A 24,346-nucleotide genomic window follows, 5' to 3' on the forward strand; every position below is an offset into this window, starting at 1 on the left:
AAATTAGATTATGTAATTCTCTCAAGAACATGTGAAGGTGTTGAAGGTCTCATTCAGAACCAGGTCTCAGATTACAAAAAATACCAGAACCAGATGACGTTCGATTCAATTAATGGTCCCACATTGTGGACAGAATACTGTACTAAACTTTTTTGTCCCATCTTACTTTTAAAGGTGCCGCAAATTTTGAAGGAGGAGGAAAAGGGAATCAGTCACTGATGTCAGAGAAGAATGCATCTGAGGCAGACCAGACATAACCGCTGAGGAAACCCACTAAGTGGGCTCCCAAAGAACAGAAGGGGAGGGGGAAATATTACTGATCTCCACTGCAGCACCTGATTTGGACTTGGTTCAGGTTGTGTCCTGGCTGAAGCACTCAAGCGATGCTTAACGTGAAGGCAATTAGATTATTAGTGCAGCAGATGGCTGCTACATAGCAAGATTGGTATTCAATGATAAGCACTGCAAAAACCCTTCAGGCTTCAATCTTTTCTCAGCTTTGTTACCCAATACGTAACTTTGAGCATAGTTCTTATAAAGACATGATACTACGCAGGTTGTCCAATTCATTTTGCATTAGCTAGACTTAAAACTAATGCCTCTTTTCATCCAAAAACAAAATGTTCTTCCTCTTAATTGGTAACTGAGAAAAGCAGGCCGCACATGTGTTAAAGGCAACCTAATATCCAGTGGAAAATGAGAACACAAATCTACTGTTAAGCCCATCATCATGCTCAAATTGAAAACGACTGATGCTAGTGTCCGTTTGCTGTGACAGCTGTCAACGTTTCATGTTTTTGTGCTATTTAAAACCTTTATGAGATATGCAAACATTTTACACTTCATTTTTGAGGTTATTAATAAAAATAAGACAGCTTTTAAGAAGGGTGTGGGTTGACTAAAATCAAGATGATAGTTCTGGATTTCAAATTAACATTGTGTTCGGTATAAATACAGTACAATAAAGTATTTTTAAAGCATAAGTTACTCAAAAAAGTTGCTCATATATTGAGGGACTGTTGATTTTATGAATGTAATTCACCTGCTATTAATTTCAACAAATTCATATACTTAAAAGAAATTAACTAAACTCTACATGTTTATACACTGTAATTCAGTTCAAGCACACATGACATTATTAAAGTTACATTTATTATATCTGGTCACCGAATGTTTAATACAAAGAAAGATGACTTTAGAAGCATTATTGAAGTAGAACGGTGTGTGGTATGGCACTTTGCTTTTCACAGACCAGAAATCCCCTATAAGACAAACAACTCAGATTCATATAGTGCATAGAATTATTTGATTATCCACTTCATAGCAATGAGTTACAAAATCAAAAGCAATAAATACTGTACAACGATAAATCTGAAGTTAAAAATGACATGGCAAAATTTTACATTACATACAATATACTTAAACAACAGCATTTGTTATTCATCCCTTTACAATAACATTTTTATAAAGTCAGTAAATTGTACAAGTATAATTCAATATGTGATTATATATACACATATATATTCCAATATCAATATTTAAATAAAGTGCCTCTCTTTTTGAAGCTCTGAAAGGTGAAATCTTACCATCAAATGTATATAGAAAAGAGTGTATTTATAATCTTCAACAACCAAGATTGCGAATTAGAAAAAGATACCAAATTTTACATTTATGTCAACCAAATACCCACATTCATCAGTTTATTCACCAAAAATATTGACAGACAAAATCAAGACTCGGGTATGCAGACACTGCGATTTATTTGTGACAGAACCAACCCAGGCTCACTGGACAAACTGTGGTGATATTTCAGCAAAATATTGCATTGTTTTTTACACGTTTCACTACACCTTCAAAGCAAAATGCCCATCGAGTGGCATTAAACAATGTAAATTTGTCAACATTTTATTGCCTTGGGTGTTATACGTACATATTGTGGCAGTTTGGAAATGAAATGTATGGTGAGTGACAATATAGGTTAAACAATATATAACCTAAACCCTAAACCTAAACCAATAGTGACAACAAAAGCAACTGTAAGATAAAAACGCGTTTTCTGAAGCAACCATGCCATTTTAGTACGTTCAGGACTTGTGCCACAACACTCCACACTGCAAGTTCAATGCAGTACCAGGTGAGCAACCAAGCAAGTTTACTACATCAAAAAAGCCATACAAATGGTGCTGATTATGTGAAGCAAATATCAAAATATATTAATTTACAAATCATTCGCTATGGTAAAAATGTTTTAGGTCATCATGACATAGTATTGTGCAAGGAATTAAGTAATCAATAATCTGCCTCTGAAATCATCATTTGTGTGAAAAGGAATAAAAGTAGTTGGTGTTTTACTGCTACCAGTGTTCATTTCAGATGGAAACTGCAGAGAACTGTATGCATAGGTTCTGTAAGTTTTTGAAGTTTTGCAAAAATGTAGGAAGAGGCATGTATTTCTAATGAGCCTAGGCTGGACAGAACCCATGCACATACCACAAAGATCATAAAATCCATGTCTGTAGTATTTAAGGTAAATAAACTATCACTAAGAGGAGGATATTTGAATGCTTCTAACATTTTCACCGCTGGACTGAATAATATTTTCATGGCTGGCATTTATTGTTATCTCAGTGAAAACATCTCACGGTTTTGCTGAGGTCTGACAGGGATCATAATCGATGCTAATGTGCACTTGGCTCATTCCTACATTTGTAGATCTTCTCCTGCAGAGTTTAATGTTACTTGCAACCTGTCTGTATTTTTCAAGCGAACGCAAATACCTTGATTATCCTTTTCAGGTTTACAAGTTTATTTAGAGTTATAACTAAACTCTTGAGGAATGTAGATCTTAAGAAGAACCATGAAACATGAATGATTTTGTATCAAAATACCTTGCTCAGAATCACAGCTGCATTGAATACCCTCAGAAGTCTTTATACCTTACAGCAGCTAACCTGGGATTTAAATCAAGAACCTTTTTGTTACAGGTTCAACATCACTCATTGCGCATCTGTGGCAGTAATCCATGCAACATAATGTACTCTTTTTAATTTATCTAGTAAAAAGTCTGAACTGAGTTTTCATAGGACTACATTGTGATTTTAAGCACAGTATATAATATTATCAAAGGTGGATGTTTATTGCTACATGGAGCAGTCGTCTGTCAGTGGGAATTTAGAAATCAAATCACCTGCATTCTGTGTCAACATCTAACAAAGAGATCATGATAATACTTGTGCTGAAAAGGGTGGCTTAGGTCCTTCAAACTACATCCCATGTAAGCCTCTAGGCTTAGATTGGGACTCAAGGATGAACCGGGACATTGAAAGAGCCATTGTATTTAAAGAGATGTTCCTTTACAACAAGTGTCACCTTCACCTCACCTTTAGAGGAAGACTTCGATCCATCAACCAAGCTCCAACAGCCCCCTGCACTGGAGTCAGGCGGCTGTGTCATATTGCATTCAGGACAAAGCTGAGTTGTGTTGAAAGGCAAAAAAGAAAACAGAATGGGATCCAATTATACTTCAGATTTTAAAAAACAAGCGTCCCATTGCTGAGGGACATCTTCTCAAAGGCAAGTTTAAAAAAAGGTTCCCTATCGCTTCTCAGATTCCTTAATTTTTTTCTCTGCATAAAGGTAGGTCAAAGGTCAAATGATCCTGCATAAATATCTATCCAATGACACAAGGTCTGTGTATATTTGGAGTAACAATATACAAACTTTTCTCAGAAATTTGTTGAATTGGTTTGCGAGTGGTGCGGCTTGTGTTTGATTTGTTTGGACTGATCTCGCACAGACTGGAGCGAGGCCAGGATTGAGCTTCAGGTCTAAAGACAACAAAATCGGCATTCTGTTGCATTTTTGAATATCTCACAATTCTAGCAGCTTTACTGGAATTCGTCTAATGGTGGACCAGAGTCTTTGAGGACACATAAGGAAAACAAACCTGTATCCAATGAAAATACAGCAACTTGTTCCAGAGAATGCCATTGAAGAACTGTTACTGAACTTTGTTTGGAGCACGTACGTAACATCACTGAAGACAGAAAATTGCATCATGATCTTCCAATCTGGGCTTTGGACCAACATGTTAAACCAGTGTTGTTGCAGTTGAGCTGTACGAAACAGTTTGTCTAAACTTTAGTCTCCAGATGAATCTCTCTAAAGTTCCATTTAGTATCAACTAAATAGTCTAGATCTGTGAAGGAGTCGCCCAGTCCAAAAGGAAGAGGCTTTTAAATAAATTCAAGACTGGTGAAACGCCCATACTGTACCACAAGACTCTCCAGAATTAAGCACACACTGGTTGATTTGATGTGAAATCCATGATCTAGATCAGTATTCCCTGGCCTCCTCTAGTTCATTCATGTAGACGTCTTCCTGTGGGTTCTCAACACACTGTAGACCATTATTGGGAGGCCGAACCGAATGAAAACGGCTCCAGTCTCCTTTACACAGGATCCATGGGAGAACGTCTACTTTGTAATGAAGCTCTGGGGAGAACTCTGTACTGATGAGGTTGGGGGCTCCGGCCCCTTTGCCTCGAGTGATGAGCTTCATGTGATCGTCGTAGCAGCAATGCTGTGCAGCCAACGTGGTGCTGTCGAAGGAGAGCATAGAGCGAACGCAAAACTTTGCAGAGGGCTTGTAGATGTCCAGCCTCTCCTTGGGGCCACTGGCATCACGCCAGCGATAGGTCTTTTGCAGCTTCCTATCGAAAATGTTGACAGCGTTGTAGACCACCTCGGATGGGTAGACGCAAGGGCAGTTGGGTAATTCGGTCAGGACCTGGTGTAGGTAGTTCTGGAGAAAGTCATTCTTGCAATTCAGCCACTTCTCACAGCTGTCAACATCTACAGGGTAATCAGATCAATTTATTAGTGGTTGCAAAAATAATTACTCTGAAATTTAAAAAAAAAAATATATATAACTTTTTGTTAATAATTAAAAAATAGTATATATTATATTATGCCAAGAGAAAATACAGTTATATTGAGAACCATGGCCTAACATGCAATAGGGGTTGTCTCGGTCTGCTTCCAAAACATAAAGATACAAAAAATATGTGCTTCAGGCAGCGGTCATGCTAAAACGTAGCTGTTATTAACATTTATGTTCCATTGTGAAGAGATAAAAACAAAAAACAAACAAAAAAAACACTTTATACTGTTATGTTTTTAAACTACTTTCATTATTATTGCGGTTAAATGAAAAGAGCTATTACGTTCAATGTTCAATGCCAAAAGAAAGAGACCAACAAAAAACTCCAAAGCAAATAGTGGGAGTTTTGGAAGAGGACTCTTTATTTTGTGGTTTCAGAAACACTCTCTGTGGAGCATTTGTGAAAAATTTGAACGTCAGATCTTTTACAGTCTAACAGGACTCCCACAAAGTTCCTCTTACTGCAGTCTCAGAGGAGAAGTTTCTACAACCATGCTGATTAAATGGGTTTTGAACAAGACGTTAAGTTAAATGAAAGCTACAACAAATCAATAAACATTTAAACTCATAAAAGAACACACTAGGAGCTTGAAAGGCAATTAACTGAGCCCTTTATTAAGAGATTCAGTAGTGCATCATGATGTTGCAGATATTATGTAAAAGGCAATAGTTACATAGTTACAAAAAAAAGTATAAAACAATGTTTAAAAACAGTTAAAACAGTGCAAATATGCATACACACACAGTATGAATTAGAGAGCACATCAAATGGAAAACAAAACCAAAATTTATAAATTTTTGGCAATTTAAAAGTCCCGACCAGAACATTGCTGGAAAAAAGGACATATGGTCACCCTAACCACATATAAAAAATTACTACGGTACCACCAGAATACTGAATTGCTGAATGATCACACCATAGAAATGCAAAAAACAAAAACAAAAACAAACCAACAAACCTGTGCCAAAATGCTCTGTGCTGTTTGCCACTTCAAGAGGAGTCGGTTCTGTCACAGGAATTATGTCATCTGTAGATGTAAAAGAGAGAAGATATAAAAAAAACATGAAATTTTAAATAAAAACACAATATGAGCTTACCAACCCCCATGAAAAACCAAAACCAAAATTAAGACGAGTTCAGCTAGCTAAAGTAAGCACACTTTACTGCACTACTTCATGCTGGTTATCCACCATGGCTACACTAGTTAAGCTGGTCTGCCAGCAACAATAACCAGTTCAAACTGGTCCAGATCAAGGGGGCTGCTCTCAAAACTACACCATCTTGCTTTTTTCTTTTGAATTTCAAAATTAGCAGTGTTTTTTACATTGCAAATATTTCATTATAGGAAGTAGATGTTTTTTCTCCTACTGTCTGAGAGCTGTGGGGTTTTTTTCAGCAGCTCAAAATGCTAAAATTAAGTTGTTCTGTGATGTTTATGTAGATTTAGCACTGTAGAGGCTCTCATAGTGTATCTGAGTTTGTAAGTGAGCGGATTTTGTGAGTATGGCCCATTTGTGGATGGCAGGTTGCGGACCGCCCTGTATCAGGGGCTTTTATACTGAAAGCCCTCATTGAGCTGTCATACTGAAGCCAAGTAAACGCCTGCTGCTCTCAAAGAGCGGTTTCATAGTGTATACAGTACACACACAGAAGGCCAGACTGCTCCTTTTCTAACACGCGTCTGGTGTCCCTGGTGTTTGTTCGACTTCTACATGCCTGACAGAGATGAATGAGAGGCATTAGAGAAGTTTTCCATCACTATCAGCATAATTAGGAGCCGGATGGAATTAAGATCAAGATCAATAGTGAGTAGCGAAGTGCACTGTGGGGTTGCATATGCCTGAGTATAAGTGACAGTATTGACAGTCTCACCGGGACAATGCTCTAAATCACATGTCCGTGATTCTGTGGCAGTGCAGGCGTAGCCACATGAACGAATCCTCTTTTGATTCCCATGTCCACAGGTGACGCTGCATGGTGACCAGTCGCTCCACTCTTCCTCCTCATATTCTGTAGATGAAAAAAAGGAATGAGCGTAGGAATTCTGTGACAAAAAAGGAAGACTTTTTCTATAAATTGAGGCTAACGGATTCCTCACACAGCATGTGGGATGTTATGCAATGCAGGTCAGACCACAAATGAGCTGAGAATAATGCTAAAGGAATTTCTTTACTCTATATAACAAGCTTCTGAAAGTGAAATCTCCACCGAAAATACTTCAACTTCAATCCGCTTGCATCTGAACTCTGTGTAACGTCCAACATACTGGGATTGACAAAGAAATAAATCCAAAAACAACCAAGATGGTAAGTGCATCTATCTGTTGTTTGCCTAAGAAAGCTAATGATGCGCAACTAAATTAATATTGCATATTTCTTTGTAAAATATAATCTCTCTAATGAACAAAATGTGGGTCCTCCTGGCAGGCCAGACTTGCTTTTTTTTTTGGTAATAAATATGTCAGAGGCAAAGTCAGCCGCTTACAGCTGTGAGAACTGAGCCAATACAAACACTTCAGCAGGAAGGCAAGGCCTAATAGCTTAGACGCTTTCCAATAATGCTCTCTTTCCACCACCATGCTAAAGAGATTAAAGTTTCAGAGCACTCCATGGCAGTAGTGATGGAGAGAGAGAGAGAGAATATTGGGAGAGAAATAAGTGCACTCGCTAATGTATTTTGGCTGCATTGTTGTTGGTTACCAGGTGTTGTTGCTAATTCATAGTCTATATTCTGACAAGGAAGACACCCACTCGTACTGTCACAGCAAAGAAAACACAGATGATATACCCACTTGTGAAGGTTATTCCAAATTGTTTAAATAACATTTTTGAATTTGTGAATACTTCAGTTTAATTTGAATTTTATTTATGGGTGTTTTCCCATCAAAAAAAAAAAAAAGTGTTTAGAAACAAATTTGTGTAAGATAAGACTGCTTTGTCAAGAGAATATGTCTCAAAATAAGTTTATTTTTCTTTTTTTCCATTAGAACCCCCCCCCCCCCCCCCCCCAGTTCAAGCATAAACGGCACTACATTTTGTTTGATTTACGCTTAAAATACGTCGAAAAATTTAACTATTGAATAGGACAAGAACAATTCAAAAATATTTTGCTTCTAGCAGTTCCTCAAAAATATCAAGCAGCACAACTGTAATAATTAACCGCAATAATAGTATCTTATAAATAATAAATAATTAATGTAATAAATAATAATAAATTATTTATAATAAAATAACCAGCTTTGCCATCACAGGAATACATTTTAATTTAAAATATATTAAAATAAAAAGTTATTTTAAATTGTAATAATATTTCAGAATATTACTGTATTTTATCAAAGAAATACAGCCATTTGAAAATCTTATTGACCCCAAATATTTGAACGATGTGTATGTTTAGAAATTATATGACTACAACTTTAAAAAAGTACATTGCCTCGCTTGCCTAACACTGTGTCCAAGCCAGGCATAGTAAAATGTTAGTGTCACACAATGTCACTGCCTTTGCAGATCGAGACCACACACACTGGATTGATTTATATTTGCTATCAGAGAACTTTGTTTCAACTAAAATACCAACTGTAATAAGTTACTATAGTAAAACTATGGTAAATCATTTTCATAAGGGAAGTGGAGAGGAAAAAAACCACCTAAAGCTAAAACATTCTACTGAGCTTTTGCCGAACATGGCCTGCCTGTAATTCTGTGGCTCACCATAATTGCAGAAAAGCGCTTCATTACTGTACGCCTCTAGACCAGACCACATCATTAATAATGTGGCTCATTTGCCCTTCTCTGCTTCTCATTCAAGCTTGTTTGTACACAACACACTCCTGCTCTAAGTACACTCATTCGGTCTATTTTAGAGCTGGGGATCCACTGGGGCAACAGAGAGAAGCCGGTTCGGTTTCGAACCCACATTCTCAGAGGCTCTACTGCTGACACGACCGCATCGAGCTTGCTGCAATTGCTTCTTTTTTGGCTGGGTGTTGGATTTGACCACACACCACCAATGCACTTTCTCTCTAATGAAGCTGACAGAACATGGTGGAACACAACCTCAATACAGGATCACCCTGAAAGTCAATGACAGATGGAGAAGAAAAATGCCCTTGTGAAATAAAGCTGGTTAAAGGATAAACGTAGATTCTGGTTTTAAAGCCGTAGCAGTGCAAGTTAAACTTCAAAGTTTTAGTTTAACAATCCAGTGAGATCTTATATGTGTGAAGCTTTTCTGTTTAAACTTTTTGCTATCCCTGATTACTATGCACATCTAAAAAGAAGAAAAAAAAAGTTAAAAAGTCAAGTTATAAATAATCACGACAGGTTTACTGCATGTTTTCTACTAAATAAACACAAAGAAGAATGACATTAATCATTTTATGTACTATATATGCACCAAAAAACAAAAACACAACAGTTTTTGCTACAAGAGTTACTTTTAACACAGTGTTGCTTAACTTCATCACTGAAAAAGTAAACGTATACCAAAAAATATATTTTTGAAAGATTTTATCTTCACCAAGGCTGCATTTCTTTGATCAAAAATACAGTACAATTTAAATGTATAATACATAAATTATATTATTATCTATATATAAATATATTATCTATTAAATAGATAAGATTAACTCATCTATTTTAATAATGTATTAACATTTTGAGTCTTTTGTGTCACCTAATGGTTCAGAAATCATTCTAATATGCTGATTTGGTGCTTAAGAAACATTTCTTAATATCACCAATGTTAAAAACAGTTGTGCTAATTAATATGTCTGTGGAAACTACAATGCAATATTCTATGATGAACTGAAAGTGTAAAATAACACAATTTATTTAAAACTGGGGGAAAAAATCTGTAATTTCTTACCAATTTAATGCTTCTTTGCTGAATATAATTATTTTTTTTCTTTCTGACCACAAATTAGTGAACAATAGTCTGAACAGTAATCTCATGAGTTGAGGCTAAACAGTACCTGTTTGGAAACAGTCGTTATTTCATTCATTATCTGGGGCCTCCTAGAGGCAGAAAAATTACTCAAAACAGCTTTGAGTACAATATCATACTTCCCAGCAATTCGATGCTGGTTGCCAATTTTTCAGTGTCTCACACATAAAAGAGTGACTGAATGCTTTAACAATTTCCTCAGGCAGTGAATATAACTTTGGTGTGGAAAAATGGAAACGACAGATAAAACAAAGGCAAAAAACGCTTTCATTCCAAGGCCTGAGAACTGCCATGAATTCCAAAGAGAACTCAAAGGGCTATGCCGTGTGAATCACAGCGAAGCGCCAGTCATGAGATGAAAACACAGCAGACGCTTTCTTTGTCAGCCCAAGCATGCTGGCCCGTCTTTCAATCTACTGTCTAATTGAACACAAATATTAGTTGTTTAGCCAGTAAAGAGGCCCCACGCTGCTCTTAACAAGCATCGGGGACCAGGTTTCAAATAGCCACGTTTTCCGAGCACTAGTGTCAACTTCAAAGCGGACACACAAAGCTGATGCTCAAGCTTGCTGTCTCTAACGTGAACCAGACGTAGCGTTGAGCTTCCTCCTGAAATCCCTTATTCAATACGTTTACTCTGATCTTTTCTTCACCATATACTTTGAAAAGGTTCAGAGCACTTGATGATAGGTTGTGTTCTGCTATTTAAGGATAAAATGGTATTTCAGCACTACAGTTTGCCCTGTATGTAAACATTTTGACGTAATGATCTGCCTAACTGACAAAGAAGCAGTCTGGTGGTGAGATAACGTGTACCACAACTAATATTGTGATAATGTATTAGGACAGCACAGCACCGGGTTGCCTTTCACTGCATACCGCTGATAGGCATCAAGAGAAAATCTCTGGAAGTGGCGACAGAAATGACTTGTTTATGTAGCAGTTCTTGAGTGCAACCCTTAAAGCATAAATCATAATGTCAAGACCTAAAAAGGAGGCTGGGGCCCGTATTGCTGAGGAAATCAGCTAGGCATACGTGTCCCAGCGTTCCAGGAAGCCACAACACGAGCGCTGATACTTCCGATAACGAGGCTGAAAAAAAACTAAAACTAAAACTCAGGGCTTCCAATTACACAGTTGGAAAAAACATCAAGACAGTTTAATTCAGGTCAATTATTAGGATTTTTCTTGACTTTTGCACAGTAACAGGGATACGTCCAAACTCTCACTGGCAAAAACTACCGTGCTTACCGTAATTGTCCATGGAGTCCCAGCCCTTCCAGCGTCTGTTCCAGTCTGCACCCACACCACTCAATAGGGAATCTTCTCCCTCATAACTGAGGTCCTCTCCGTTCTCCTCCAGACTGCCTTGCCCAGGACCTTCTTGACTGGAATCATGGTATTCCCAGAACAGAGGCCAGAAGAGCTTTTTATGGCCTGGCCACTCTTCTGAGCTCAAGGACCAGTCATTCCTGCTCTCCTTGGCAAGGTCCATCTCAATCTCCATCTGTGGGTTGTCCACAACCTCAATGGTAACCTAGAATAGAGATACAAGTTGGTATGTTGATCTGCAAAAAATACATATCAGAAAGTTGTAGTTCTACAAAACCTTGGTTTTGGTTGGTTTTTGGAACCTGATAACCAGTTCAAGATAGACTACCAGCCCAAACAAGCCTGGCCAGGTCCAGCTAGCCAGGTTCAACCTTCTAGACAGGCTTGGATCAACTAATAATTGAATAATTTTCTTCCCAACCCGGCCGTTCCTGCTGAATTTAGATCTCGTTTCCAGAATCACACATTTAAATTTCCTCTACTGAAAGAAAGAGAGGTGGGCTAACAAATAAATGTGTAGACTGCACAGAATTTATGTATTTGTTATTTGTCTTGTCAAAAGTCTTTTATTGACAGCAAAATGTTAAACAAATTTTGTGTCTTAAGCCGCGGGAATGCAGACCTCTACCATAAATGGCCAGTTTGGACCAGCTAGAAACCGTTTTGACAACCACCAAGTCTGACTAGGCTTTCTAAGCAAATTAGATTATTAGATTTTATACAATATATATGCTATATATTATACTTAGATAGATAGATAGATAGATAGATAGATAGATAGATAGATAGATAGATAGATAGATAGATAGATAGATAGATAGATAGATAGATTAAGTGATAAGATCATTTGTATGTGATAATTTTTTTTTGCCATGTATGTTAAGTATGTTCAAATGATATTCATAGTTTTCTCTGATCTCCTGTTTGTTTATTTCAAAGGATGTTTTGAGGTGACAGATTTGTTCTTTGCATGCTTGGGCTCGTAGTGCCTAAGTCAGGCAGACCTGAAAACGATAGCAAGTGTTCCAGCAGGCCGAGACAAAGGACTGGTTGTTTATTTCCCCTACAGCGTAACAATCTGATGGCTGCTGCAGCTGTTTATAAAGGCACGGAGCAGTTTAGAGCGGGTGATTACGCTACTGTAACTGCACTGTTTACAACAGTCGGCCTCCACCTCCTCCTTGAACTAATCATGACTGTATTCTGTGTCCAAAGAACACAAGACGTCACTTTTGAAGACAAAAAAGGTCCAAGGTTTTGATCACTGGAGGTCCATTAAATGGCAAATTTAAGTTTAATGGCAACACAGATGTTTAAGAAATCTCCGCTGCATTTCTTTTTCAAGGTCTTATCAAATTTGTTGCCGCTAGGAATGAGTCATGGAAAAAGAAGATAACATGAGATATACCAAAAACGTAAGAAAGTGGGTCTTAAAATCATAACGTTCACCACATTACCTGCTAAAGGCAGTAACTCATACATTTATATTGGCAGCAACCATATTGGAGACGCATTAAAACAAACTAGCTTCTTCTAAAAAGTATGGAAGATGGACCCATCCCACTTGGAAGACTCTTGAATTTTCCCTATTATAAAAGTCAATTTGCTCCTGTGTATTTTTTCCCTGAAGTCTAAGTTCGTTTCCTCTCAAGTCCATTTACACACATAAACTTCGTAACAGTACTAAAAATATAAAAATCCCTTCTTTACCGGTGTTGTAAAAACATTTAAAGATTGGGATCTGCTCTTGGAGGGAGCATTAAAAGTGCCTGTTAAAATAATACTGTGGCCTTTCACCTTTTGGATTTTCTCGGGATTTCTTTTTGGTACACCGTGCAGGAGTTTGAGCAGCATGGCTGAAATGAGCTACACTAGAATAAAGGTCTCGCTTGGGGTAATTTAAGAGGCCTCTCCGGTTTAGAAGCAGCTGTGACATGACCAGCAACAGCGCAGAAACCTGAAGTCCCTACTGCAATCACAGCAGCAATAACAGTGAAACAATGAGTGCATAGGTTAATTACATACACCACAAACTGTTGCCAAGTAAAATCAATCCATTACCCAACTCATTATACAATGATTTAGTTCACCCTAAGGAAAGAAATGACAAAATTTTGGGAACGGTGAGATGTTAAACATATCTGGAATAACAAACTACCCTCATAATATTAACAATTGTCTTTAGAAGAACTAATGCCAAGATATACAGATACACAATGAAAGAAACCCCAAGACACAAAATGACTGATTCAGTTCATTTACCTCATTTTCTTGTGGTCCAAGAGCCTGTAAACACTGTATTACTTCTTTAAAAGCATGTATATACAGAAAGAAACTTGATTCTGAAGCAATCAATATGACAATAAGGTGAGACTGGACCTGCTCTTACTTGAATGTTTGGGTTCTGGGAGCCCAGGTCTGCGTTGGCAAGGTCAGGGAAGTTCTTCAGGTCTAAAATGAAAGGCTCTTCTTCTTCCTGTGGAGCAGGTTCGGGAAGGACTCCCTCCGAGCGAATCTGTGACCATCTCCTCTTATGATGGCGAGGCAAAGGCGGCTCACTCCTCAATTGGTTCTGCTGCTGAATGTCCCGCAGTGACTGTCTGACATCTTTGGAGCCACCGTGACCTCTGACCTGGGAAGTGCACACATAGTATCCTATGAACGGAACATCTGGTGATCTAACCAGCTTTATTTAGGTGAAAGCGCAAGGATTCCTTATGTATAAAGCCCCCAGAAAGGGCCAAAGATAAATACTTCAGAGAGGTTTCGTCATGCACGTAAAGATGGTTGGGGATCTGTCTTAGTTTAACACCATATCAAATCTATACAGCTGTGACCTTATGGCCCATATGAAAAAAGATGTCTGGGTTTCAAATAAACCCATCTGGAGTGAAATGTCTAACACATGACAGCATATCAGGTGGATTTTGGAACAGGATTAGTAGAAATCATGGCAATAATTTAAGAGCCTTCTTTTGCTTTAATGATCCAAGAAAAGCCTGTTTCCCAGACCTTTGGAAGACTCTGTCAGTCTCTTTTAAGGTTTCGTATATACAAAAAACGCTCTTCGAGTTCTTTGATTTCCATGCTGCATATCTGTCAATCGATGCTTCATTGGGTTACCATTAGCAACATAACAAAACAGACAGCAGAGAAACATCAACAAGGAAGAGGAATTGCACGCTTACTGCTGCTGCTCATTCTTTCTCACTAAGTCTGAGACAGTCATGGCTCACTCTCTTGACAGCTGTTTGACATTACGGGTAATGCTTCCTTCAACGGATGGAGAGGGACTCTGAATTCCTGGAGGAAGACTCAGGAGTCGGGACAGTGCATGCAGGTAAATGATTACACATTAAGGGATATGTATCTCTTTCATCTGGTTTACTTTAATATGGAGACATACAGTCTGTGGCGGTACAAAGAAAGGCTTCCTGTTGTCCACAAACTATGACAATACTCTGAAGCACTTTGCAGCTTGCTACTAATCATGTCAACAAGCCTCAAGCCTCAAGAATGAGGCAGATGACGGTGACTTTAAAAAACAAAACAAAAAACTGTTTGTGATTTCAAAGTGTTTATTTGATTTAATTAAAGGTAAAATATTACTGCAATAATGGTAACGCTTTACAATAAGGTGTCAATTGTTAACATTAGTTAATGTATTAACTAACATGAACAAGCAACGGACAATACATTTATTACAGTATTTATTCATCTTTGATAACGTTAGTTAATAACAATACAATCATTCATTGTTTTTTCATGTTAGCTCACAGCGCATTAACTAATGTTAACAAACACAACTTGTGATTTTAATAATGCATTAGTAAATTCATAGATTAATAAATTCTGTAGAAGTATTGTTCATGCTTAGTTCATGTTAACTAATGTTGTTAACTAATGGTAACTAGTGAACCTTATTGTAAAGTGTTGCCATAATAATTATTGAATGAATTACTGTTTCTTAAGACTAATTATTATTCCCAGAATTGACCTTAAATAATAACGTTCTAAATAATAAAATTCTAAATATATATTTATTTATTATTATTTAATAATTTTTATGATCTATGAAATACAATAAAAATATCTGTGATTTATGTGATACTTACAAATAACAATGCCTGTCAATAACCAAAGATGTTTTTGGCCCATTGAACAGAATTTTGGGATGGGTCATGGATCATTAAAATCAGGCTATTATTGATTTATATATCTATATATATCTATATATATATATATATATATCGTATGGGTCAAAAAGTATTATTGGTTAATATTATATTTCCCCAAACTCACATTGTGTAAAACAACAATCTTTTTCTTTAAAATAATATACACTTATGAATTGTGCAGAACAAGACCGGGGACATTTAAATGTTGTAAGTAAATAGTATAAATGTTCATGTTGTCTTTAGCTGCATGCACTCTCCAACATGCAATAAGCACCAGATGAAACTCAGTTTAGACTTTACATTTTGGGTCATGCTGCGCTTCAAAGAGTTCTTGTGGAGGCCCTGTCTATAAGCCACCAGAGACTTCAAAAGAACAGCAACATACACAAGCATAAATTAGAAAACAAGAGACACATATGTTCTCATCATGGTCACATAATTCTGCAAGCTTTCACTATAACTCTCTTACTTTGAAATCTCCATCTCATATCCTCACAGATTCAAATCACCTTGGTGCATTTCAACATGTGGTATTCCTGCTCTTCTTCATCTAGAGACTCGGTTTGATGGCCCAAACGTTCCCTTCTGACGCAGCAGAGGAGAGAGGGGGAGTTGGGTCTGTCTGATCAAAGCCTCTCTCTACTGATCATGCGTGGCCTGCCTTGTCTCACTTCACTGCTTGTGTCTCTCCCACACAGATGTCCTCTGCTCCAGACGATAAACTTCACCATTGCGCTCTAATGAAGTTCACCGTCACAGAGGGTGGGGAGGAGGAATGGAATGGAAGCTTCTTTAATGATTTGTACACAAATGACAAATGTTTCTATTTCAATTCAGTATTTGAAATTTGAAATCCATTGAAATTTGTTCAGCACAGGGTTTGCATTTTGATAAATGGAAATACGTTTAGATATGTGACCCTGGACCACAAAACCAGTCATAAGGGTCGTTTTTTTTAAAACTGAGATTTATCTGAAAGCCGAATAAATAAACTTCCCATTGATGTATGGTTTGTTAGGATAGGACAATATTTGGCCGAAATACAATTATTTAAAAATCTGGAATCTGAGGGTGCAAAAAAAAAAAAAATCTAAATATTTAGAAAATCGCCTTTAAAGTTGTCCAAAAGAAGTTCTTAGCAACACATATTGCTAATCAAAAATTAAGTTTTGATATATTTACAGTAGAGAATTTACTAAATATCTTCATGGAACATGATCTTTACTCAATATTCTAATGATTTTTGGCATACAATAAAATTTTGACCCATACAATGTATTGTTGGCTATTGCTACAAATATACCTGTGCTACTTGTGACTAGTTTTGTGGTTCCTGGTCACATATATGTGATTACCGTTGCGGTCACCATGCATCATATAATAAAAAGTGCGGAAATAATTCAAAATTTGGTCGCAGAAGAAAGCTTGGTATGTGTCCAAAGTCGTCACCGACTCCTATGAACTGATTCTTTTACAAAGTCAGTGAATCATTCAGAGCTGTTACTAGTTACTAGTTTACCAAAATGCCTGATTTGAAATAAACTGAGAATGTTAAATCCTTTCACACAAATGACGATTACACAACTACAATGTGTAGGCTACTTGACTTTCATGAAACTTACATTCGTTTATTTACTGATTGGTTGTTAATATGACAACGTGTTATTTAACATGCATATTGACAACTGAGTTTTGCTGCATAAATGAACGTACTGAACATTTTACTCCCCATCTTGAATTGTTTGGCGTTTGACTGGCTGTACCTTGCCATCAAAAAGCACTAACACTTGACCCAAAGCCGAAATCTTATTGGTTGCCACGTTTTCATCACTGAATTACATGTGAAGTACATGTGGTTATCTACGTGTGAATTTTCCATAACAATTGCTATTAAAAAATCTTGTTTGTGCCAATTCTGCCAAATATTCATGTCTCATTTAAAGGGCCCTTAGAAGATAGTAAACATGAACTTAGGATTTGGAACAGAGTGAATGTGTCAGCTCAGAGTGAAGTTGGGAACTACTGTCTATTTTATACAGCCGTGTGAAAACCACTGAGATGTTACCATCCACAAAGTTTTCTCTGCCTGCCTGTAGTGAGTGTAATGAAGGATTTCAAGTGTTTCCTCACTTTGTGCGCCTTCCAGAGATCTTTCATACCATTCCCTTCAATCATTCGATAATCAAACCTCTGAGAAAAAGTCATGCCAAGATAAGCTCCTCACTCAGCGTTGCCATTTGTATTAATCACTTTCTTCGCATGGGTGAAACTGCTTACCCACCAGCTGAGACGAAAAGGATGGCTATGATTTCATATGAGTGCTACAGGTTAATATGCGAAAAGAAACTTTAAAGAATACTTTCCCTGGAGTGAGAATTCCTGACTCTCCACAAAGGGGGCCAACAGAAACAGAGGAGGCAAGACAGCAAGGCCACTTGTGAGAAGAGTGACATGGTAAGGATGGAATCCTGCCCAGATCCTAGCAGAGACGATCATTGTCCTCATGCCTTTATGTTGTTCTTTCTCTAGATTTTTCTTCCAGCATACCACCATGTTACAATCTGATGCTCTTGGCATGCCTCAACAGCATCAGTGTACCATGTGTTATCTCCTCTCCTCACAAACAGTTATTGTGTTTTATAGGACGTGCCATCTGGACGGGCGCGGAGACCTAAGAGAATGAACGAATATGCCCCTGCCAAAATAAATACAACACACGTGGTCTGGGGATGCTCTGAGCTGAATATGCTGGAGCCGAGGTGCCACCACAACAAGGGCATGGCATCAAGGCACCGAAGCTGGAGAGGCACCAGAGTCCCAAAGCACATGAAACATTCAGAGTCTGATTTCCCCAACACTCTCACAAAGCATTACCTCTGACCGCCTAGAAAGAAAGCAAATGGGACGCATTAGCGACGGAAAACTGAGCGGCTTGTTCATAATTCAATAAAATGGATGGATTTGATTATTCCCTTCCAAAAAAGAGGGAAAAGCGAGTTTTTCTTCGAGCCAAGTATTAATCTCACTGTCAGGAGTCCTTTTTCCTTGTCAGTGTGTCATGCAGTTAAAAACTATGGGAGCTCATTTCTGGTACGGTGTGAAAATATAATAAGGTAATCGTAGCCTTAAATTGTTTTTGTGACTTTACTTTTGGAATTGTGACCTTATATCCCACAATTGCAACATCATGTCTCACAACTACTCATTTTCTTTATAATTAAAAATTTGTTTCTCAAAATTGTGACTTTGTTTCTTAGAATTTAAACTTTTCCCAAAATTACCAAAATTGTGACTTTTCGTTATAAAATTTCAGCTTAAAGCAATTGTAACTTCATATTTCACAATTGCAACTGTTTCTCAAATCGCAAATGTATTTCTCATAATTGCAACTTTATTTCTTAGAATCACGACTATCTCAAAATGATGGCTTTACATCTCAATTGCAACTTCATATTTCATATTTTATTTCTCATAATTGTGACTATTTCTTAAAATTGCGACTTTACATCTCAAAATTGTCACTTTATGTCTAAAGATTGAACTTTATTTCTCATAACTGTGACTTAATTTATCATAATTACAACTTTATTTCTTAGAACTGCGATTTTTCTCAAAATTGCAACTTTAATTGTAGGCTCAATTGACACTGCAAATCTTACATTGTAAGCTTCATACTTTATCTTACGATTGCATTTTTATTTTTTAAAGTTATGCCTTTATATCGTACAATCTGAATGAATATTTCTTGTTTAAAACTTTACTCACATCTACCTGTTTTTTTTCAAGGGCAGAAATGGGTTTCCAAACTAAACACTTTTGTGTACAGCAAGTGAAGATCAAGGTTAGAGTGCCTAGATGGATATATCCCACACAGATCCACGTCTGGCATCTCTCAGATGGCTTCTGTCAAAAACTCTTCATTAGCGTCATGTAAGCTTCAGAAATCACATCCCCCTAGAATTCCTGTTGACACTTGATAACCAGCTTGTACCGAATGTACCAGTGGTACTGTACATCTTGATACCAAGTATTAAGGACCAGGACCAGCAGGCCAGCAGACTGAAGGACAGCTTCATACATCAGGCTGTCAGGAAGCTGAACTCCCTCCCGTCCTTGCCCCCCCCCCCCCCCCCCCCCCCTCCCTCTTTTACCCCATGCAACACTGAACACTGAACACTGAATACTGCGACCCCCCACCCACTTAAAAACTGTGACCAGCACCTGTCACTTGTGCAGCATTGGACTGATCACTACCTCATCCAGCATTGACTGCAAACTACCTCTTCGGATAGTCTGATAAAAAGACTGTTCTTTAGTCACTTTAACAGACTGATAAACTCTTCTTGCACTACACATATATCTGCACAGTTTTGTTTTATTTAACTGGTTTGCACTCTATCTATTCTGCCATGTGCCTTATGCCACTTTATCTATCTGCTTTTTTATTTCTTTACAATGTCCTCAGACTGATAAGCTCCTCTTGCACTATATATATTCACTCTATACATATACACATATATCTGCACAGTTTTGTTTTATTTAACTGGTTTGCACTCTATCTGCCATGTGCCTTATGCCACTTTATCTATCTCTTTCTTTATTTTTCTACAAATGTCCTCATTTGTATATCTGTATAGTTGTATGTACATATGTTTAAACTGTATTTATCTGTATTTGAACGTCTACTGTCAGTGTCTTAAATGTTAACTGTATGCACCAAGGGTCTGAGAGTAACGCAATTTCAATTCTCTGTATGTATGTGCCGTACATGTGGAAGAATTGACAATAAAGCAGACTTGACTTGACTTAATGTTATAAACTAAAAAAAGGCAGACTGATGTTTATAATCAGATCTCGGTGCTGCACAACATGTTTTGTAGGGCCAAGATCTACAAAATAGTTGTACTCAGCAACATGCAGGCACATTATTAAATCTATTTCTACTTTCAGGCTGGTATGTGTGTGTTCTGTTGGTTTTTGTGAAATATTATCTGGTGTTTCTTCATTAAATTCTGAATATAGCTTTCACAGCATCGACCAAGGCATTCGCTATATACTTTCATACAGATTATGGTTTAAAATTTCATCTTAACCTCAATTAGAGCACTGGACATTTGAGCTTTCCGCACCCGAGTCATCCGGCACAATGCTAAGAAACAGCAACATGAACTTCCAAGCGGGGCTCAAGAATTTGGCGCCATTTGTGGAATTGATGTCTGCTTGGGCTTGAGGAAAGGAAGAGCCCTGTGATTATTGGGCTTATCAATTATAGCACCAAGGCCGCTGAACTCCTACGAGATTACTCTGAGCGTGGCGTATCAGATTCCAGCTGGCTGTTTTGATTAGTTAGTGTCAGTTTTTGTGTGAAGCAAAGACTTCCTGTTGTGCAGGGGAAACAATGGCCCTCCCATGTCTGCGTGAACCCCGGTGGCTACTTTAATAAAAACATCTTTCCCAATTGGCTTAAAAGGTAGGGTAGACGTTATGTTTTCACAGCATGCACAAAGACAGTCTTATATCACCCGAGTTTCACCGCTTACCAGTCTGCATTCTGTCAGATCTTCGCACCCTTGAGCAAGATGTGTTCTTAACCCCCTGCTCAGGTTGTGCATAGTGAGTCGAGTATCTGTTATATTGATTGATTCATGTGCACATGCAAGAGAAGCCTTAGTTTTACGTCTAGGATAGTGGACTTGTGTTCGAAATTCTTTTCAGAGGGGAAATTACTATTAAAAGGCAGCCTGGGGTAGGTTTGCATTTCCTCTCTGCGTTAACACTCCATAAAGCTGATCCATGAAAAAAAGGCACAGCATAACCCTGGATTGTGACCTCACTTCTCTGCTGAAGGAGAAATGGATTAATTAAATACCCAGAACAAGCCATGAACATTAAACTGTGGTTTATCATTTAACAGATGGGTCAAATTAACCACCCCACCATTCCAGACATTAAGCACACTTTAACTATATATGGAATCTGTATTTTCAGTGTGGTTTGACCTCTAATAAATTTTATGCTGGTTCTTTCTGGAGATGATATGATATGATATGTAATAAAAAGATTCATGCCTGTCTGACACCTGCTGTTCTATGAAAACTCATTTGAATTCATTGTGTTCTGCAGCATAGTAAAGCAGACCAGGGCTAGATGTCACAATGAATATCAAATCACTGTTTTGGCCTGCAAATATTGGAATACATAAACTTATCCTTTTAAAACATGATTAACAAAACATTTTATCTTGAGAAAACGCTTCTCCTTTCAGTTAAAATATAGCCTATAGAAATACAGATAAAACACACATTTATTTGACTGGATGGTATTGTTATTGGATGTGACATCTTAACCTGAGTGACAATTAGCTCCAGTCATTCCTATTGGTTAAAAAACCCGCACATCACTGACCAAGATGGTCATAGAATCCGGAACATGAACTATGTGACTGCATATGAACGTTTAGACCTTTTTATGATCTAAAACTTATTTTTCATCCCAAAATGTCATTAGCATTTATTTGGGATTTTCTGACAAACATATGTTAGTAATTTAGCTATAAAGTTTTCTGTTGCTGTAAAATAACATTTCTTTTAAAAAATAGCTAATTAACTATTAATTATTGATGAATTCATACCTCTACAGATGTTCCACTCTTGCTCTTGATGTGATTTGCTCTTCGTCTGTTTGCAGGGAACCCCTTCACCAACAGAAGACAAAGTGTCGAGAAAACTGCCCACCGTAAAGCTTGGCTTCGAATCAGCATGACTTCGTAAAAAAATAATAATAAGGATAATTTCTATTATGATTTTGCTATCGTGCACCACTTCTGATGAGTTTTGGCACTCAACCCTCTTCAGTTCCAAGGTTCTTTTATGTCTCTTTCTGTGTATGTATGTCCATCCCTCATATAAAACCAATCCATCTAAAACGTCAGAAATGCATTAGGCATTAAACACGTAAAGCAAATTCTCAGGGAGCAGCAGAACAACCCTCATGTCCGCGTGTCCCTCAGATCTTCTGACTCTGAGATGTTCTTGGTCCCCAAACGCATTTCAGCAGTTCCCAAACTTTAATATTCCTCTCAGAGTTCTTCAGGTGATCTTCCATGTATCGTGAGCTTGCCTCTATCCAGTGGAAATATATGAAGAACTTATGCGGTGGATAGCTCCTCAGACGCGCGTCTCGCGGAGCGCAATGCGCACTGAGTAACTGAAGATCCAAGGCGCAAAGAAGATCAACGCAGCACTCGTATCCTCACTATCCGTAAATGCAGATGTATGATGCGCTCCTGACTCATGCTCACTGAAGTCTACACCTCATGCAGGTACTGTGGTGAAGTGCCCTCAGTAATTCACTGACTGGATGTGATTCATCTCCCTCCGCTTGTGTGACGTCTCTAGAGGAGGGGTTCATAAACCCCACTCTGACTGACTGACTGACTGACTGAATGAATGAATGACTGAAGCATGAAAGCTGGAGCTTAGTGGTGTATAATATCTTCATGAGACCCACTGAAGAGAAAGGTTTTGTCTTATTTAAGGCATTATGTTTGGTCCATAATATTTATAAAATATTTAATATTTAGGCTATTGTTTATTTTAGATTTGTATACACTACTGTTCAATTTTTTTGTGTCAGTAAGATTATTTTGGAAGAAATTAAAAGTTTTATTCAGCAAGGATGCATTAAATTGATTTTAAAAATCCAATTAAATACCTTTATTCAGAAAGGATGCATTAAGTGTATAAAAATATGTTAAAAACATGTTACAAAAGATTTCTGTTTAAAATAAATTTATCAGAGTATCATGGTTTTCACATAGGCCTAATAACAAAAAATGTTTTATGTTTATACCATTTGAAACCATAAATTAGTTTTGAATTGTAATAATATTTCACAATATTGCGGTTTTTATTATTTTTGTGAACAAATAAATGTAGCCTTAATGAACATGCAAAATTGCAAAAACACTAAATAAAGTCACCAACCATTCATATATTCACATATACATACATATATATATATATATATATATATATATAGATACATACATACATACATACGTTATTAAAGACTTAAAAACTACTGTGTAAAATAAGTGCACACACACAAAGAAAAAAAAAATGTGTATATATATATATATATATATATATATATATATATATATATATATATATACATACACACAATGTGTATTTTTTACTTTTCAAATGTTACTTTTTTTTATTCATTTTTGAAAATAAATAATATAAAATATGTGACCCTGGACCACAAAAGCAGTCTTAGGTCACTGGGGTATATTTGTAGCAATAACCAAAAATATATTGTATGGGTCAAAATTATTGATTTTTCTTTTATGCCAAAAATCATTAAGACATTAAGTAAAGATTATGTTCCATAAAGATATTTTGTACATTTCCTACTGTAAATATATCAAAACATTTTTGATTAGTAATATGTATTGCTAAGAACTTATTTGGACAACTTTAAAGGTGATTTTCTCAATATTTAGATTTTTTTGCACCCTCAGATTCCAGATTTTAAAATAGTTGTATCTCAGCCAAATATTGTCATATCCTACCAAACCATACATAAATGGAAAGATTATTTATTCAACTTTCAGATGATGCGTAAATCTCAATTTGGAACAATTTACCCTTATGACTGGTTTTGTGGTCCGGGGTTACATATTTTTTATTATTTTGTGAATTGTCTAAATTGAAGCTTTGCCAACAATCAGTTCCGAGAAGATTACTATGTATTGTATGTTTCCTCTAATGTGGTCTTGTGGTCATTTATATGAAGTCCTCTGAGGTATTAATTCAGAACTATCACATTTGTAATCTAGCAGCCACTGGATTACCAATATAATTTAATTGTGAAGGAACTTGGGACAGTATAGAAATGTGCAAAAAACACAAAAGACCTTAATACATTTAGCCAGTAATTTAAT

At 37.0% G+C, this 24,346-nt stretch overlaps 1 protein-coding gene across 1 annotated transcript; it reads right to left on the reverse strand.

Moving 5' to 3' along the window:
* Positions 1–1,130: 1,130 nt before the first annotated feature.
* On the reverse strand, positions 1,131–22,759 carry LOC306850372 (isthmin-2-like). Its single transcript, XM_079385970.1, has 6 exons — positions 22,028–22,759; positions 13,608–13,850; positions 11,138–11,423; positions 6,815–6,952; positions 5,901–5,969; positions 1,131–4,853 (listed from the first exon to the last, which is right to left on the reverse strand). The coding sequence occupies exons 1-6, from the start codon at positions 22,154–22,156 to the stop codon at positions 4,336–4,338; spliced, it is 1,383 nt and encodes a 460-aa protein (XP_079242096.1). The 5' UTR covers positions 22,157–22,759; the 3' UTR covers positions 1,131–4,335.
* Between the last annotated feature and the right edge of the window lie 1,587 nt (positions 22,760–24,346).

Source organism: Barbus barbus (assembly GCF_936440315.1).
Source record: "Barbus barbus genome assembly, chromosome: 30".
In the NCBI taxonomy this organism is placed as follows: domain Eukaryota; kingdom Metazoa; phylum Chordata; class Actinopteri; order Cypriniformes; family Cyprinidae; genus Barbus; species Barbus barbus.